General features: G+C 34.3%; 1 protein-coding gene across 4 annotated transcripts in view; it reads left to right on the forward strand.

Annotated features, from left to right (window-relative positions):
* Window positions 1-18,935, forward strand: part of LOC144980082 (long-chain fatty acid transport protein 4-like) — a 20,843-nt gene extending 1,908 nt beyond the window's left edge. For 2 of the 4 annotated variants that reach the window (XM_078927571.1, XM_078927573.1), the window contains exons 2-12: window positions 439-781; window positions 1,604-1,649; window positions 2,530-2,682; window positions 3,499-3,568; window positions 4,468-4,669; window positions 6,329-6,521; window positions 8,775-8,918; window positions 10,045-10,182; window positions 12,463-12,627; window positions 14,171-14,320; window positions 16,344-18,935. In XM_078927571.1, the coding sequence (XP_078783697.1) occupies window positions 439-781; window positions 1,604-1,649; window positions 2,530-2,682; window positions 3,499-3,568; window positions 4,468-4,669; window positions 6,329-6,521; window positions 8,775-8,918; window positions 10,045-10,182; window positions 12,463-12,627; window positions 14,171-14,320; window positions 16,344-16,501 (1,762 nt within the window). In that variant the 3' untranslated portion in view covers window positions 16,502-18,935. The remainder of the gene's footprint in view (window positions 1-438; window positions 782-1,603; window positions 1,650-2,529; window positions 2,683-3,498; window positions 3,569-4,467; window positions 4,670-6,328; window positions 6,522-8,774; window positions 8,919-10,044; window positions 10,183-12,462; window positions 12,628-14,170; window positions 14,321-16,343) is intronic. The other 2 variants (XR_013646821.1, XR_013646822.1) reach the window with 2 other exon arrangements.
* The last annotated feature ends 1,065 nt before the right edge of the window (window positions 18,936-20,000 follow it).

The following is a 20,000-nucleotide window of genomic DNA, read 5'->3' on the forward strand; positions in this document are numbered from 1 at the left end:
CTGCTCTGGCCATTCAGTGCGCCAATCACACTGAAAGAGTTAAGTCTTTAAAGGGTTACATTCAACGTTGCACATTGTTCACTAAGACTCGTCAAACATTATTACTGTTCTGGAAATTTCCAGTTTACCCCCAATCATGATAACTGACATCACCAAAAACTGGTAATTCAAAATTCAAGAAAGTATAATTAGAAATTTGCACATTTTACCATTAAAAAAAACTGATTGGCAGTAGAAAAAAAAATTAATTATAAAACTTATAGGATTACAACACTGATGCTGGTATTAATCAAAAGAACAGTAAATTCTCTGTCTGATAATCAGACTTTCAACACATAATATAAGTTCCATGCCTCAAATTCCCTAATAGCTAAGTGAAAGTGTATACTTATTTTTGTCAGATAGTATATAATTATTTAGATGATTTTTACATTTCAGGGGTCTTTCATATTTGGTGAGGACTATTATAGGAACCAAGAAATTTATGAGGAGAAATATCACAATTGATCGGATTTTTGACGAGGTTGTAGCTAAATATCCCAACAAGACATGTTTTTTGTTTCAAGACACAACATGGAGATTTGTCGAATTCCAGTCCTATGTAAACAAAGTGGCAAACTTTCTGTATGAGCAAGGATATCGCAAAGGTGATGTCATTGCCATATATTCAGAGAATTGTCCTGAGATGGTAGCAATGTGGCTCGGAATGTCCAGGATTGGTGTAACAGCTGCTCTGATTAATTTCAACCTTCGGGATGTGTCTTTGTCCCATTGTATAAAGGTTTGTTTCATTATTCTTTTCTTTACAACCTTAGGTGGCAGTGTGGCTCAGTGGTATGGTCTTTGCTTCGTACCCAAAAGGTACAGAGTTTGACACAAAAATTTCGACAAAAATGTGACAAACAACATCATCTGTTTTGCACTCGTCACTAGGGAATTCCCTTTCTATAATAAGCATGGTAATGATAGAGATAGGTCTTAGGTCTTGGTCTTAATTCTTAATTCCATTTGCTAAACCTATGTATTCTCTCACTGTTCTCAGGTGTAAAATGAGTACCTCGCTGTCAACAGCTTTGTCTCTGTCGGAAAAAAAATTGTAATATCACCTAACAGGTGTTATGTCTCGTTCTATATTACGTGTTGCTGTTGGTCAGGGACCCTTTGCAAAGTACTTTGAGCACATTTAGTGGGTATTGAATGAGAATGAATCAGTATTTTCAACAGATATATAGCGAGCAATGTTTTGGACTCAAGCTAACAGCATAAACAGAATCATAATCTCTTCAAGTTTTTGATTAATTATTCATGGAAATTGTGATTAACAATGTGTATAAAGCAGATAATGAAACACTCTGATCATTCATCTATTGATTGTAAACAGATTGAAACATATACTAAAGCAACAATGCTTTGATATTTTTAGGAAAACGAATCTCTGAGGTATAAAAACTTTTTAAAGTTATAGACGCAGAAGAAAAAAAAGAAAGTAAAGTGAGAAAAAAAAAACAACAAAAAACAAAACAAAACAAAACAAAACAAAACAACTTTTAATTTATCTTTCTGACAAAATTTTATTTTATTTTTATGATTTTTACTCCCTCAGATTTCCGATGCTAAAGCTGTTATCTATGGTTCAAATTTGGAAGAAGGTAATCTATAATATTTATAAAATAATATATATATATATATATATATATATATATATATATATATATATATATATATATATATATATATATATATATATATATATATATATATATATATATGAAGCTGTAATTTAAAAAATGAAAAAAATAAAATAAAGAAAGACCATTTTGTTTGTTGGAGGAAGTAATGAAGAATTTATTTTTTAAAGATATTATAGTAAAGTGTTTAAAAACGAGATGTCTTGTTTTCAAGTTATTTTTGTTGTCTATTGATCCTTAAATGAAGCATTGTGAAGCGTTTTTGGCATGACGAACCTGTGGAAATGCAATGAACTTCAATCGCTCATCTTTTACTAAATCACAATTATCTAATCCAACTTTCATAATAATGCCTTAAAAGTTAAATTTCCAGCATCCAACAACATAGGCATAAAACATCAGATTGAGACAGAAAGTCAGAGGTATCTGCCACTGCCTGCAGTCAAGTCCTCATTCACATTTGAGTTGACTGTCTGTAGTAAGAGCTTAAAACGATGATGATGATGATGATAATAATAATAAAGTAATAATAATAATAATAAATAATAATATATAATAATAATAATAATAATAATAATAACAATAATATTGATGATATTAATAAAAATAATAATAATGATAATAATAATAATAATAATAATAATAATAATAATAATAATAATAATAATAATAATAATAATAATAATAATAATAATAATAATAATATTAATAATTATAATAATGACGATGATGGGGATTATGAAATATATTTGTATTTATTTGATTGTATGTATTTAAAAAAAAATATTTGTTTTAAATAATTCATAATTTTCTAATATTTTTATTTTATTGGCATGTCCAGCCATAGCTGCTGTCAGTTCTGACCTTCCCAAGACTGTAACTTACATGAGCCTGAGCCGTGAACCTGCCAAGAAATTGACATCCTTAAGCATTGACCAGGAACTAGAAAAGGCATCTACATTCCCCCCTCCTAGGGAAAACATGGGTGCTTTGGGTAAGTAGCATGTTCTATTGCTATCCCAATTTTTTTATCAAATTTTAAAATATTGTGATATTACTCTAGTACTTAATTGACTGGAAGGTCATCTTTGAACAGAAGTAAAAAAAAGGTATCTGCATTTCCCCCCTTCCTCTCCCCTCTCTTTTCCAAGACATGGGAAAATGTGGATGGTTTCGGCAAACACAATTCTTACTGTGCTCATTCTAGTTCAGTTTTTGTTTTCTTCTTCAGTTTTGACGTAATTGATTTAATTATTTCAGTGGAGTTTATTTTCTTCTGTAACTCAATGAGAGTAAAAATGTCCTTTCCTCAATAGTATATTTTCCCCTGCGCCTATCACTTTTAATAAATACTATAATTTATATCTCTCCTCCCTTTCTTTCTCATTTTAAATTAACTTTAGCCCCCCCCCCCCCCCCTCTGCAGTCTTGATAAGATACTAATAGAGAACATACATGTTAAGGAATTATTTGAGTTCTCAATTTTTCCAACAGCCCTAGACCTATGCTTCACATATTAAATGTTAAGATTTTACAATTCTTTTTTTTTTTTGTTTCTTTTATTTTTGTATGGATGTTATATATAGATGTCTAGAATTGGGAAGGGGGTGGGGGTGGGTTACTGCTACTGAACTGATGGTTTTGATGATTGTTATAATTAAGAAGAAACTATAGCAGATTTAAATTGAACTTATAAATCCGTAGAAATGCACTGAACAAATGTTTTATGAAGAAGATTATTCTTATTGTTTTTTTTTTGGCGTAATGAAAATGACATAATGATTCCAACTTTTTTTTTTCCTGAAAACAGATACACTTTTTTACATCTATACATCTGGCACAACTGGACTCCCAAAAGCAGCTAAAATCAGTCACCTGAGGTAATTAAAACAGAAAAGCAGTCTAATCGATTTCTGCCTAATAGAATGATTTCAATCTATAAGCAAGGTCTGGTTAGAAGTACACTGATCACAAAAAACATTTTATAATGCCGGGTTTGTTTTATTTTATACCTGGCAAATTCCCCCATTGGGTGCATAAAACCAGTTTCAAAATTATTAATTTTTTGCTTTGCTTTTTAATATTGTAGCACTTCTATTTAAGTATTGTTTGTTTTTTATGTAAATGGCATTTTTTACAGAGCTCAATTTATTCTTTTTGTAATGATATGTGGTGCTTCCCCTTCTTCCCCCCCCCCCCCCCGCATACCTCAATCTTTAATTATTTTGGAATGAATCAGACACTGGAAACTCAGTTTGTAGTCTGAAATTTAAAATTAGAATGGAATTAAAATACTACATATTACAAGAAATAATGCATCGTCAATGTTGTCCTAAATGCATGATTTATGATAACACCAAAAATATGAATTTAAAGAAATAATTAATGTTGCACACACACGTTTTATCTTAACCTATTACCCCATTCAGAGCGATAAGGCCCATAGAACTAAAGTTTGTCTTGGTGCCTTTAGCACTAAGCGCTCATTTACTGTTGCTGCAACACTTTAGATATGATGATTGCCCAACTCAAAGTACTTCCTTCCAAATGTAAGAGACCCAGCTACACACACAATTGCAAAAAATTTTGGATACCAGCATCCTATCCAATGGGTAGCAAACAATTGCTATTGTCTGTTTCATACAATAGAAACTTTGGCTCCATGGGCCTTATGGCTCTGATGGACTACTTTTTAAATATCTCGAAATTGGAATACTGCTTTAAACCAGATATGTAGTTCAATGTTGAATGAACAACCTTATGATATTTTTGTTTTCAGATATTTCACAATTACTATGGGCATCAAACTCTTCGCCCGTATAACACCAGATGACGTATTGTACACATCACTCCCTCTTTATCATACCGCTGCAGTTATTTTAGGTGTCGGACAGTGTCTGCTTTATGGAACCACTATTGCCATGCGACAAAAATTCTCTGCCAGTCAGTTCTGGAATGATTGTGTAAAGTATAAAGCTACTGTAAGTATTGATTTTAAATGAAGGGTGGTTTAGGCTGTGAGGAAGGTTATGTGTCACTTTGTGGTTTAATTGAATGACACCCGGCTACTGAACTGTAAAGTGCAATGTTCAAGTCCCACTCTGGATAGCGCAAAGTTGAGTCATTGGCAAATGTTCTTTAGTTATATTTTCACATCAATCTTTTGTGTCAAATGATTACCTGGCCTTAACAGTATAGCATTTCCTCTGTCAATATAATAATAATAATAATAATAATAATAATAATAATAATAATAATAATAATAATAATAATAATAATAATAATAATAATACTTTATTGCATCCCAAAAAGGAATTTTTTTTGTGAAAATATGAAATTAGGAAACTATTGGATCCTATACCTGAGCAAGTTTGGGGTAAGCCAGTTGATTGAATTCAAAGAAAAAAAAAGTGTAAAGTCCTTTGCCCAAATACACAATACCCGAGTTTTAAAAAAATCATAAACACCATTTTGGCTGACCATGAACTACTTTGTTCCAAGTTGAGACATTGCACTGCTCAACCATTGGCACCGCACCACCAAAAAGAAAAACAAATTTGTATTGAGAAGCTTTGATGTGTGTTAAAGCATGGCTCATTGGGTATGATTTTTCCTTCTTACCCTGGAGATAATGGTTCACACCCATTGCTGTGTGGCCTTAAACAAGTCTCATCCTACTTTACTTCACTTTGTGCCTCTACACTGAGTCTGATGCCTGGGCTATTTCAATCCTCTCTTAAAAAATACTGGTACGACATTTTTGCCTGGCCGGTGAGATCATGACTCTGCAGTATGACCTATCAATGACCCCAAAATGGGGTCGTGGATAGCTCATATGGTAGAGTCACGATCTCACCGGCCAGGCGGAGTTGTCGTACCAGTAAGGTCACGGGTTCGAGCCCCCATCGCCGCGGTGACATTTTTATTCCCTGTTGTCTTCTAGCATTTTCCTACTCACTTCATTTCTTGTTATTATCAACATAAATGCCTGCTCCACTCACTTTTCTGAACTAAAAGCCAGACTTGCCTACTTTAAAATTTAAAAATTCGTAGTTCTTAGAAATTAAATACAGTATTCATGATAGTTTCCATTATAGATCAAATTTACCCAGACATGGATTAAATAAAACTTCAAAATCCATAAGATTTATTTTGTTTGGCATCAACCTTCAGTTTCAATAAGTTTTAATGACTTTGAGATTCTCATGAAGTTCTGAAATTGGAGTCAAAATTTCGTAATTCTACGAATTTTTCATAATTAAAGGCAGGTCTGCTAAAAATACATTTCCCTAAAGGGAATGAATAAAAATAAGAATTGAGCTTTTTTATATAGCGCAATATCCACTAAACATGCTCAAAGCGCTTTACAAGAGGTCCCTGGCCAACAGCAACATTTAATGTTAGGACGGGATATGATGCCTGTTAGGTACAATTCTTTTACAATTTTTTGGACAGAGACAACACTCACTTTACAGACCTGCTGTGAGAGAATGTGAGTAAAGAGCCTTTTCCATGGGCCTCAACTATGCGCTGAGCGATGCTCGAATCCAGGACCTTTCGATCCAAAAGCGAGTGTCATACCACTAGATCACACAGCTGCACAAATAAAGGGAGATTATTCTTCTTTTTTTTTCTTCCAGGGTACACAGTACATTGGGGAAATCTGTCGATACCTTCTGGCCCAACCTCCCAAACCAGAGGACAAACAACACACCGTGCGATTCATTTACGGTAATGGTCTAAAGCCACAAATTTGGAGAAAGTTTCAGGAAAGATTTGGTGTGGGATACATCATGGAGTTTTATGGAGCCACTGAAGGAAACTGCAGTGTTGGTATGTGCTAGAAGTTGTGGACTGTGAAAAGTAGTGAACAAAAATGAATAGAACAGAACAGCTGCGAAAAAAGAAAAAAATGTCAAATACATAACACGTCAGGCCCAAAAGCCCTTCTTCAGACAATAACAAAAAAAAATGATCAAAACATGATTACATCACTTAACTCTTTTCATACCAATCATTTTCAGTATTTTCCCAAAATGGCAGGCAAACCAAGCAGAAAAATTGATGTTTTAAACTCAAACAAGATCTCTACAAAACAACTTTATGTTCTTATTCATTAAACAAATATCATTCTTCAAAGTTTGTGATGTACAAAGTAAATCTGAATACGAAAAATGTATATTGTGTTGTAACAAATGTGACGATTTTGCTGTAGGTGGTAAGGGGAGGGTTAAAATCTTGAGAGATGGCAGAGAAATACCTGTTGTTCATTACTTCTTACAGTGTCGGTATGTGTGTTTTTTGTCTCTTTGATAAAAAGGGAAACTTGAAACATCCATATCATTTGTCTTTATAAATTAAATTTGAACATAATATGTACAGATAGGAGGTCCCAATAGTTCGGTTGATAGAGCATTCACTTCACATGCAAAGGTACTGAGCTTGATTCCGAGTTGAAGTCAAAAAAAATTTCGGACCCTCCTGTCCACCCAGCAGTGATTGGGTAGCTGGGTCTATGAGATCTAGTGGAAAATACTATGTGATAGTTTAGTGTCCTATCAAAAGGGTAGCAAGAAATTGCTTGGGTAGAAACTGGTATAACTGGGTGGGGTTCCTGACCTCCCATAGTGGGCAGGGAGGTACATACTGTGTCTTCTATCCCCCTATGTCTGTTTTCCAACATGCTTTCTGTCTTTGTCTTGGAATGAGATTACTTGGTTTTGTCCTGGCCCTGGCTCGATACCCTAGTTGGGAGGGAAACAGTCAAATGTATAGTTAGAGTTTTGGGAGATGATATTTTTTTCCTTGTAAATCATCTCCCCGTTATGCACTGTATTGTTTTGTTTAAATATTATATATGATTTTTAAATATTTGAGTGTATCCCTCTTCTTAGTTGGGACCTGGGCTTGTGTGTGGATGAGACTTTTAGGTGATCTCAAACTAAGTACTTTGATAGTGTGCTCTTGGAATCTACATCTGTTTCCTATTTGAACAAATTCCCCTTTGTCTTACCTTTTCTTGGGTGCTTTAATTGTAATTCTAGAACTTTTGACTATCCCATTTTCTTCCTTTTTACTGGCACTGATATGACCTTAATGTGTTGCAAGCGCCGTAAAACCCTTAAAAACAAAAACAAAACAAAAACTGGTATAAACTCCGGCTCTATGAGCCTAATGGCTCGGAATGACTACTTTAATGTGCGGCTATGTGGTCTTGTGGTATGACACTCACTTTCGGATTGGAAGGTCCTGAGTTCGAGCCTCACTCAGTGCATAGTTGAGTCATTGGAAAAGGCTCTTTAGTCACATTCTCTCACCATACTCAGGTGTAAAATGAGTACCTGGCCGTTAACAGCGTTGTCTCTGTCTGAAATAATTGTAACATCGCCTAACAGGCGTCATGTCCTGTCCTAAATGTTAAATGTTTCTGTTGGCGAGGGACCCCTTGTAAAGCACTTGTAGCACATTTAGTTGATATTGCGCTATAAAAAAGCTCTTTTTTTTTTTTAATGTACAGCTAATGCTGATTGATTTTAACTGTACAGAAATCAGTATAAGATATGGCGGCTCTAAAGGCTGTAACACTAATTGTTTTTAAAGAGCCTTAGTTAGAAGCTGGATTCAAAAAGTCTGTCAGTATTTTGACATAAAAATATGCAATAAATGCTTCTTTATCTTTAAATCTGGTTCATTGTCTTACCGATGTTTTTATCTATTGTGATAGAATGGACAAGATCATGACATAAATAGAATTTAAACAAGTTTGCTACATGTATCCTCTCTGTTCCCATCTGATCATAATTCATTTTATAGTGACATGTCACATTAGTTATGCACACTATTAGTATATCTTAAATTTTTAAGCATAACAATTATTAATCTTTGAATTCTTTTGATCGGATAAAAACAAAATACATTTGGTCAAGGGGTCTACGTGTTCAAATGGATTAATTATAAGACAGACACGATCTGATATGCATAACTATGATGACAAATCTGGTTCTGGCACAGGCTCTTACTCTTAAATGTTCCTTGTATCATCATTGTTTATTTTTTTATTTATTAATTTTTTTTTTTTTACTTCAGTCAACAACCAGAATGTGGTGGGGGCTATTGGTTTTACTACCCGTATCGCCCCAGCCCTTTATCCCATCACTCTCGTCAAGGTTGACCCGGAAACTAATGAATACATTAGGGATAGCCTTGGAATTTGTGTCAAATGCAAGCCAGGTAAGCCTTTATCGTGGTTTGTAACCAGTCGTCACAAGCTGCTATTAATAATTATTTCCGGTTGAGGATACTACTTAAAATTGAATTTTACTTTTTGGCTGAGCCACCGAGCCAAATATTTGTAATGTTTAACCGAACAGAAACCCAGATGGTTTCTGACTCTGGGCTTTATGGTTGTGGAGATCCTATGAGGGAGGACATATTATTATGACAACAGCAACATTCAAATTTAAAAAAATGCTAATATCTGGTAATAATAATAATAATAATAATAATAATAATAATAATAATAATAATAATAATAATAATAAATAATAATAATAATAATAATAATAATAATAATAATAATAGTAATAATAATAATAATAATAATAATAATATAATAATAATAATAATAATAATAATAATAATAATAATAATAATAATAATAATAATAATAATAATAATAATAATAATAATAATAATAATAATAATAATAATAATAATAATAATGATAATACTATTAATAATTAAATATATTAATATTAACAATGATAATAATATTATTAATAACAATGATAATGATATTATTAATAACAATGATAATAATATTATTAATAATAATGATAATAATAATAATAATGTTAATAATGATCATTATAATAATAATGTTGATGATGATGATAATAGTAATACTTTATTGTATCCCAAAAAGGAATTTTTTTGTACAGATGTGTGTCGTAATTTAGATATTGAAATAGATGATAAAAATATATCATAATATATTATGTATATAACTAAGTCGCAGTTCCACAGCCATAATTATACTAAATATATGGATGAATTCATCAGCCATCACAGTAAATATTAAAGTTGTCATTGAAAAGGTAAGAAAAAAACCCCATTAATACATTGAAACGTGCATTATAAGGTATATAGTAACAAGCGAAACTAATTATATAACATGATCATTGTTTGTTATTAATGAACCTAATGCTGAAAGGCAGGAAAGATCTATGGAGTCTGTCTGTCTTCGTTTTAAGCGACTACCCCCCTCCTGATACAATTACTGATGGTCTTAATATATGATTTCGGTCATTTAATATAATTTCAGTGATTGTTCATTATCTATTATTTTTGTCAACAGGAGAGCCAGGGGAAATTGTGGGTAAAATCGTCAAAAATAATCCTTTGAGGCAATTTGACGGTTATGTCAACGAATCGGCAACTTCCAAGAAAATCATTCGAGACGTTTTCAGAAAAGGAGACATGGCTTTCTCATCAGGTAACTCTAGTGCTATCTCTCTCACTATCTTTCTCTTTCTATATATACCCGACAACAGTTCTCTGTAAGCGAAACATTCTCTCTGTCTTTCTCTCTCTCTCTCTCTTTCTCTCTCTCTCTCTCTCTCTCTCTCTCTCTCTCTCTCTCTCTCTCTCTCTCTCTCTCTCTCTCTCTCTCTTTCTTTCTATTTTTTTTTCTTCTCTCTTCCTCTATCTTTGAAGCAGATTTTTTTGTGTGTCATATCTCAAGGCTATTTTATTTTGGTTTAATTTTTTATTTTTAAAAAAATATATTTAGATACCATTTTTAAGTATAATAATGATAGACCTCTTTTATTTAGAGATTATTCATTTTTTAAAACTATCATCAAGTTTAACATGAAACTCTGGTATTTGTGTACTGCTAAGCTTGGCACAGACTTTAAAGAAAAAAAATAGTTAGAGAAAGTAAAGATATGAGTTTTGTCTTCTTCTTCTTCTTCGTTCCCGTCACGTCACATGGTCAGTCCGGTCTGGTGAATGAAGCCCACAGTGGTCCTGAGGTCGTCCTCACTGCCGTACAGCTTCTTTGAGTATGGGGTTGGATCAGGCCAGAAGTTCCTTCTCAACTGGTTGTACCTTGGACATTCCATTAGGACATGATGTCCATTTTCATTTTCAAGTCCGCAGTCACATTGTCCAGAGGCACCTGCTCTGGACATCCTCCACATATGTTCCTTTAACTGGTTGTGTCCAGTTCTCAGTCTGCAGATGATGACCTGTTCCTTTCTGTTGAGCACCTTGATTGGGTCATTCATGTTGTATTCTGGGTGCTTCTTTCTCCATCTCTGAGACTGGATAAATTTGGCCATTTTGTTAATTTCTCCTGTTGAGTACATTGGGGAGGGTTGCTGCATGCGACTGCCGCCTTTGCCAGTTGGTCAGCGATCTGATTTTCAAGTATCCCACAGTGTCCTGGAATCCACTGCAGTACAATGTTGGTAAACTTGCTTAGCTTCATGAGGTCTTCCACCAAGGCGTCTATATCATCCGCAAAGGACATCATTATATCCTCCAGAATTTTCTTAGCATCTGTTAAAATCACTATGTGTCTTGGCTTTTCATTTTCTGAGAGGATTTGCTTAACAGCTTCATGGATTGCATCTGCCTCTGACTTGTAGATTGAAGTGCGAGTACCAGTCGGTTTGCTGATCTCCTTTTGTTGACCATTTGTGTACTCGATGTGCACTCCCAGGCCCCCGCACGTGTGTTCTTTATTGCATGAACCATCTGTATAGATTCTTGTCCATTTTTTTTCAGGGTAGTTTTGATCTATGCACTTCTGTACAGACTTCTTGATTTCTTCGCCGTGTTTTTGTTTTGTTGAAATGTCACCAACGGAAGTCTTGATTTTCAAGTGATTTTGCCGTTTCCAAATTGGTACTCTGATATTTGCTTTGCGTTTTTGGGTCATTATTTCGTCAAGTTCGTGATCTTTTTCAATTTGCTTGGCTCTTTCAATAAAGTGTGATCTTTTCAGCCGTCTAGTTTTCTTTTGTTGCGCTCTAGCATGAAGAGGCTGATCTGTCATTGTTTTCACGTCTGTGTATTGTTTCAAAATTTTTGATTCCCTTCTTTCTGATAGAGATGTATGGTTTCCATTGCATGAATCGGTGTCGATTTCATTCCTCCACTTATTATCCTCATGTTGCTGTTTTGCACTTTGTCCAGTTTTTCCATTTGAGTTTTGGAGCAGTTTCCCCATGCAGATATCCCGTATTCTAGCGCTGGTCTCACATATATATGAGTTTTGAAAATTATGGGATAGCATACTGGTCATTAATAAGAGAAGTCCTTCAGAGCCATTAGGCCCATGGATCCGGAGTTTATCCTGGTTTCTATAGCATGAAATGGACAATAGCAGTTGCTTACTACCCTTTGGATAGGACACAAATGTATCACAAAGTACTTTCAACCTGATCTAACAGACTCCACCTACCCAATCACTGCTTGGTGGACAAGGGAGTCGAGCAAAAATCTAGACTTCCCAATCCCCCGGGATCAATCTCCGTCCCTTTGCAAATGAAGTGAGTGCTCTACCAAATGAGCACTCTTGACCCTTACTTTTCATTACTACCGTCCATATATCGTTTTTGTGTGCTGTTGTAGCTTTATATGTGATATTTGTTTGCCAGTGTTTTCTATTTATGATAATGACATGTGTTTTTTTCAGTTGGAGCATAGTTTTTTCTTGTATGTTTATAGATCTGCTTACTTATTTAATTATTTGTTTCTTTCCAAGGGGACATTTTGGTGATGGATGAGCTGGGCTATCTGTTTTTCCGTGATCGCACGGGTGACACGTTCAGATGGAGAGGGGAGAATGTGAGTACGAATGAAGTGGAGGCAATCATTAGTAACCACATCAAATACAGTGATGCTGTCGTCTATGGTGTGGAGGTGCCAGGTAAGTGCATGGAAATGTGTTATATTATACTTCAGTGATGATACTTTTCCGCGGAAAACCGCGGTTTTCTTTCCTTTCCTCGGTTTTCCTCCTCAGATCCTCGATCCGCGGATATTTCCTTCATTTCCTCCTTTTACTTTTTTTTTTATATAATAAATCTTTAAAAAATACCTCCTTTTGGGCCCCCACCTAGAAAGAGGCCCAAAACACACTAGTACTCTTCAAGTACTCAAAAGAAGTCATCCTTCCTACTTTCCTGTGGTGCAAGAATGTTCTAGGTGAGTTTTCCATTTTCCCGAGACTTTTCCTCCTTTTTGACTTTTTGTGAGTATCATCACTGATACTTGTATTTATGCACTTCTAAATATATGTCTTGTAGCCTATTGTTATGACACACGTCTGTTGAGCTTTTCTGTGGGAGGAGTAAAATTAGTACCTGGTTGGTAATAATTTTTTCTCCAGCAATTTTTTTTTAAAAATCAGTTATTATAGCTCCTGATGGATGTAATGTTTTAACCTGCATGTTGTTACTGTAGGGAGTCCTTTAAAAGTGGTGTTGGGGGGCATTAGGAGATATTGTGGTCTGATAAGAATATTCAGATTTTTATTATTTTTATTGTTTATTTAAACATTCGTTAAGGTAGCCAAATCAAGCATATTTTACCTTAACATCCAAACACATTGAAATATTTGCTTTATTTAATTTTTGAAAAGAAGGGAGTCAAAGCTTATGACATGAGATGCACACAAATAGTAAATTGTGTTCATAGAAATACTTACCATTATGCCGTGGTTTGGACACCAAGAGAAATTGTTTACCTGGCGTCAAAAAAATACATTTAAATTGCAAAACTTCTAAGAGGATCGAGTTGAACAGAATAATTATCTGTCATCTCACAACCCTTCAATTTTTATTTTGGGCATCTAGAAAGACAGCATGTTTGGGATGGACATGAATCTGCTCATTCTTTAAAAAGTAAATAACAGTGGATAGGGGCTTCAATATTTACATCTTCGTGATTCAAGCAACACCATTGTTTAGTTTTCATACAAATGCCACTGTGTGCAATGGTTTGGACACCAAGAGAGATTGTACCTGGCGCCAAATAATTACATTTTAATAAAAAATCTGCTAAAAGATAGATTTGAAGAGAATATTTTTTAGTCATCCCACAACCCTTTAATGTTTATCTTTGGGCATCTAGAAAAACAGCACGATTGGTGGGGAGAAGAGGGGGGGGGGGGGGGGGGGGTTTGATCTCATCACTCTCTTCAAAGCAAATAGCAATGAAAAGATAGAATAGAGTCTTCAATATTTACTTCGAGTGTTCCAACATTTAACAACATTTGCATCATACTACTTTCTAAAAATCAGATCAAGAAGTTGCTGAACAAAATCACACCTCAGAAGTTATTACTTATTTGTCATATTGATTTATTCAACATCAGTAATTCATTTAACTTTGTTAGGGATTGATACACAATATAAAAGTACACTAAATTTCAATTCTAGTTCTCTTATTTGTAATTCATCACCAAACAGGCTGTGAAGGTCGTGCTGGCATGGTGGCATTAGTAGCCCCTGACTCAAGCGTTGTGGATGTGGCATCAATGGGCAAATCGTGGTGCCAGGCACTCCCATCCTATGCAAGGCCCATCTTTGTACGCATTGTCACTGAAGCTGACACAACAGGTATTGTTTTTCTATGGTTTGTTTATAATGTGTATTATGACCAGACACTGTCAATTATACCAGACTTCCCAATTTCAAAATCTAAAAATTCGGTTAGAATTGTAGTCACTATAGTTGACTTAACTCTTTCAGCGCCATTGACCACACTGTGTGGCTAGAGAAATCTGTTCTACTGGCAAATGGTCGCGCAATGCAGCCAGTCTTGAAAGGCAAAAACAATAATGTAATCCAATCCTACTTTCTACAAAAGTACTATAAATTGAACCAATGGTATCATTTCTTTCATCAGAACTTTCAATTGGCCCTAGGAGGGTATTTTAATTGAAATTTTGCACCAAATTTGAATGTCGCTTTGTCTTCAGTTTGTCATTCTCATGCTACCTCGATCAAATGATGGAAATGCGAATATAGCCTCAGCGCTGGAAGAATTAATCATACTGTTTTATGGAAGTGAAAGCTGGAAAATAACATCCTTCAGAATTCAAAAGCTAGAAACCTACCAAAAACAAGTGTCTAAAAAGAATTTTCAACATATTTTGGTGTACATTAATAAAAACAGTGGATCATTTGAAGAAAGCTGACTGCACTGACATTGAAACCCAAATATAAAGAAGAAGATGGCACTGGCTTGATTCTGTTCTTTATCTAAGTGTGTTCCGTTTATAGTGGATTAAAGTCAGTCATGCTTAAAGTCAACCAATCTCTCTGGTCCAGCGACGTTGGCTTTATCAGGAGTCTGCTGTATCTTATGACCAAAAACACTTTAAAAATAAAATAAAATAAAATAAAATTCCTTTTATTCATCCCATAGGGGAGATTTATCTCTAGGGTCTATTCCAAGGGAAGACTGGAATAACCCAGGCATCAGCTGCAGTGCAGCGCTGCAAATTGAGCTAAGGTGAGGTGACTTGCTCAAGGCCACACAGCGCAGCAGTGGGTGATCGAACTCGGTACTTTTCGAGTACGAAGCAAAGACCGTACTGCTGAGCTACGCTACTTATGTAAAGATAGTAAGGCCTGCTTGAGTGGAACAGAATGGATAGGGAAGAAAAGTTGTGATGTCATACCTTCCACTTGTCTGGTTCCCAAAATCCTTGGAGGTGTGTATGTATCCAGTCCTTTGGAGAACTAATAATGAATATGTTATTGATTGAATCATAAGGAGGCATAAATATTTTAGTAGCAGGATGTATAGGCAGATTCTAAGGATTATGGGAAATAAAAGAGCGACGAATCTTCAAGATATTTTGGCCAAACACAATCTCAAATGAGGACCTGAGAGTGAGGGCTGAAGTGGAGTTTCTGGAGAGTCTTATTAAAAGGAGAAGATGGCAACGGTTGGGACATGCCTGTCGTAGACCTGATGAAACACTGATAAGAAAGGCTCTGCGATGGACACACCAAGGAAAGAGGAAGCGAGGCCACCATAAGGAGACTTGGAGACATACTGTAGAGAGGAACCTAAAACAGAGAGGTCTGTCCCTCAAGATGGCCCCAAGAATAGCTGCTGACAGTACCAGGTGGAGATCCCTTGCATTGCCTCAAGTGCCAGCAGGCTCGGAGAGGTTTGAGTGAGTGAGTGAGTTTAGATTGAATCATAAGGTGGCATAACTATTTTAGTAGCAGGATGTATAGGCAGATTCTAAGGATTACGGGACGTAAAAGAGTGAGGATGAATGATCTTTATTGACGACCAGCATATATTTAGACTAGAAAATAAGATACCATCACTCTGAAATCAGAAAATCAATTACACAAGGGATGCATCCAGTCCTTCGGAAGAGTGGTTTTATACTTCTAATGAGATTGGAAACAGTATTTTTGACATCACACTTTTATGCCCATAACGCATATAGTTAGATGAGTGGCTTTCACCACTGCAGCTCATCCCAGGAAGTTACTATATGAATATCGGTTGAGCTGCTGTGGGGTGAGTTAGATTAAGATCTTCGGAAATGAAGTTTTTTATATTTTATTCAAAAAGAATTTTAATCTTTTTTTTTATCCTCCCCTCCTTCATCAGGAACGTTCAAGCTCAAGAAAAATAAGTTAAGAGATGAAGGTTTTGATCCAAGTGCCATTAAAGATCCTATTTTCTATCTAGACTCACAGTCCAGGTCTTACATTCCTCTACAACAATCTGCCTATAATGACATTGTTAGTGGAGCTCTCAGACTGTGATTGGTTTTGTTTCATGTTACTTTTTGACATTTTAAGTTATCGTTAAAGTTAGCATTTTGGTGACAAAATGATATTGTAATTGTTTTCAGACTGTGATCTAACAGTAGTGACGCACGTTTGTTTCATGTTATCTCTTTTAGATTTTAAGTTATCGTTAAAGTTAGCATTTTGGTGACAAAATGATATTGTTTGTTGAGTTTGCAGATGATGATCTAACAGTAGTTTGTTTTATGTTAACTCTTTTAGATTTTAAGGTGTCATTAAAGTTAGCATTTTGGTGACAAAATGATATGGTTAGTTGAGTTTTCAGATGATGATCTAACAGTAGTTTGTTTTATGTTAACTCTTTTAGATTTTAAGGTGTCATTAAAGTTAGCATTTTGGTGACAAAATGATATGGTTAGTTGAGTTTTCAGATGATGATCTAACAGTAGTTTGTTTTATGTTAACTCTTTTAGATTTTAAGGTGTCATTAAAGTTAGCATTTTGGTGACAAAATGATATTGCTAGTTGAGTTTTCAGATGATGATCTAATAGTAGTTTGTTTTATGTTAACTCTTTTAGATTTTAAGGTGTCATTAAAGTTAGCAATTTGGTGACAAAATGATATTGTAGTTGTTTTCAGACTGTGATCTAACAGTAGTGATGCACGTTTGTTTCATGTTAAATCTTTTAGATTTTAAGTTATCGTTAAAGTTAGCATTTTGGTGACAAAATGATATTGTTTGTTGAGTTTCCAGATAATGATCTAACAGTAGTTTGTTTTATGTTAACTCTTTTAGATTTTAAGGTGTCATTAAAGTTAGCAATTTGGTGACAAAATGATATTGTAGTTGTTTTCAGACTGTGATCTAACAGTAGTGACGCACGTTTGTTTCATATTAACTCTTTTAGATTTTAAGTTATCGTTAAAGTTAGCATTTTGGTGAAAATGATATTGTTTGTTGAGTTTTCAGACTGTGATCTAACAGTAGTGATGCACGTTTGTTTCATGTTAAATCTTTTAGATTTTAAGTTGTCATCAAAGTTAGCAGTTTGGTGACAAAATGACATTGTAAGTGGAGATTTTATACTGTATGTGAGTTGCTCTAATGATTTAGATCAAGTGAGATTTAATGAGGCCCTTTTCTAAACACGTGCATTACAGAAGTATTTTTATCATTTATTTTTTTCATTAAAAAAAAAAAAAAATTTAAATAGTTTTATAAAGAGTGATCTAGCTCAAAGCCTATTATGAATATGTATAAAGAATTTAAACTCAACTTGTAAATTTTTGACATGTCAAGAAAGATATTGTATGACGATATTTTCATTTTATTGTATTTATTCATATTATTTGTGTTTGTTTTGGATTGAATTGTTATTTTAAACTGCCAACTACTCAGTTTTTACTTTTATTTCTGAAAACAAAATTTATGAAAGTAACTTTTAAAAATATTTTTAGAGAAATTTATTGGCTTTTTTATAGAAGGTAAATGAGGATATACACCCATAATTTAGTTCTCATTTATAGTAGTTAAATACAGTGATGACCCGCTCTCTTGTTTTACTTAATACACTTAAATATTGCCATTTTCTACAATTATTTGTACTTTCATTTTTGACAGACATTTGATTAACAAATTATTGAATAAGTTGCAAGGAATTGTTAAAATTGTATTGTTATCACGATCACACTATTGTATATGTTGTATTGCTTTTGTGAACACTGTTTTTAAAAACTTGAAATGGAAATTGTGACAAATAAATAGATAAAAATAAAATTCCCTTTATTTATTCTCAAGGGGAATTTTGTCTTTAGAGTCTAATCCAAGGGATGACTGGAATAACCATTATATATATAGTCGAAGTCCTTGGCTGAGAGGGAAACAGTCAAAAGTGTGGTATTAGTTTTGGGACATGATATTTTTTTTAAAATTGTAAATCATCTTTCCTTTGTGAGCTGTTATATTTTTTGTTTTGAATATATATATTTTGTGTATATTTGAGTATATTCTCTTAGTGGAGTCCTGTGCTTATGTTTGGGTGAGATTTTTAAGTAATCTCAAACTTATGACACTGGTGTCATCATTATTGATATCAGTGCACACTCCACAATTTTGCTATACAAAATCAATGCAAATGTTTTAGCACGCCTATTGACAATATGTTCTTTTTTAGTTCCAAGTTAACATTCTTTACCTTGTTATATATAATTGGCTCTTTTATCAATTCTAACTTATAGATCTTTGTTTTTTTTAATATTTTCTTTGCCTTGTCTGTACAGAAAATGCTACTTAGCTGTTTAACCTGACATTTGTGGAAACAGAATTTTCTATATTGGTTTTAAAAGCTACTACTCTGAATGGATTTTGAAATATATATGTTAAAATACAATCTTATGAATTGTAATGATATTGGTCTTTCACTATATAATAAAATATAAAAAATAAAATTCCCTTTATTCATCCCCAAGGGGAAATTTGTCTTTAGGGTCTATTCCAAGGGAAGACTGGAATAACCTAGGTGTCAGCTGCAAAGTGAGCTAGGGCGAGGTGACTTGCTCAAGGCCACACAGCGCAGCGGTGGGTGATTGAACTCGGTACCTTTCGGGTAAGAAGCAAAGACCGTACCACTGAGCCAGGCTGCCCATATATTGTTTTTATGATCATCAGGGTGCATACTTTGGTGTAGTAGTAACTCATTCAACCCACATTGACATCAGTGACCCATTGTGACTTGTCGAAAAAGTCAGGTATTTTAATTTTAGGCATGGTGAGTGGAGAGGTCACTTTGGCTGTGTCCTTTATCCCCCCCCCCCATATCTGTTTTTCCTTTCCATGTTGCTCTCGGTCTTTGTTTTAGATTGAGATTACTGGGCTTTGTCCAGGCCATGACAGGGTTGAAGGTGATTAGTGGGGTTGAAGGTGTGTAGTGGTGGGACAGAGAGGACGTGTTTTGGTCGCTTTGCTTATTTCTATTTTTTTGGTGATATTTCCCAAGAATATGATTTATATAGTTTTATTAATCTTGTCAACGTTTATGCTGAGAAATGTTTTTAATTTGTGGATTCAATGGATTTTTAAATCTTAAATTGATATCTATGGATTATTTGTGACCCTCCGCCTCGAAGCGGTATTAAGTCGGGATTTGGAAAACGAAGAAAACCGGTTTTAAAGTGGAAATGGTCAAAATGATCAAATTTCAGTTTTTGGTTGTTTCAGAAACTACAATCATTTTTCTACATGAAAACATAATAATTCAACATAAACAATGACGATAAGTTATATAAATTTCAAGTTTAAAAATGCAACTATCAGTGACACATTCAAAACGAGAGTTGACTTTCTCTCAGAGAGCCACCCTTTCCAAAGCTTAGTAATACCGAGTCTTTTTCTCCACCAATAAGATGTAAGATATCACAGCAAAGGGCGTGTCTTTATCTATCTCAGAGAAAGCATGGCTGTTTCCACAATTTCATGGTTCAACCAATAATGAACTTTAAAAACTGTAAACAAGT

This window comes from Berghia stephanieae, chromosome 9 (assembly GCF_034508935.2).
Source record: "Berghia stephanieae isolate SIO BIC M18660-M18661 chromosome 9, UCSD_Bste_1.3, whole genome shotgun sequence".
NCBI lineage: Eukaryota > Metazoa > Mollusca > Gastropoda > Nudibranchia > Aeolidiidae > Berghia > Berghia stephanieae.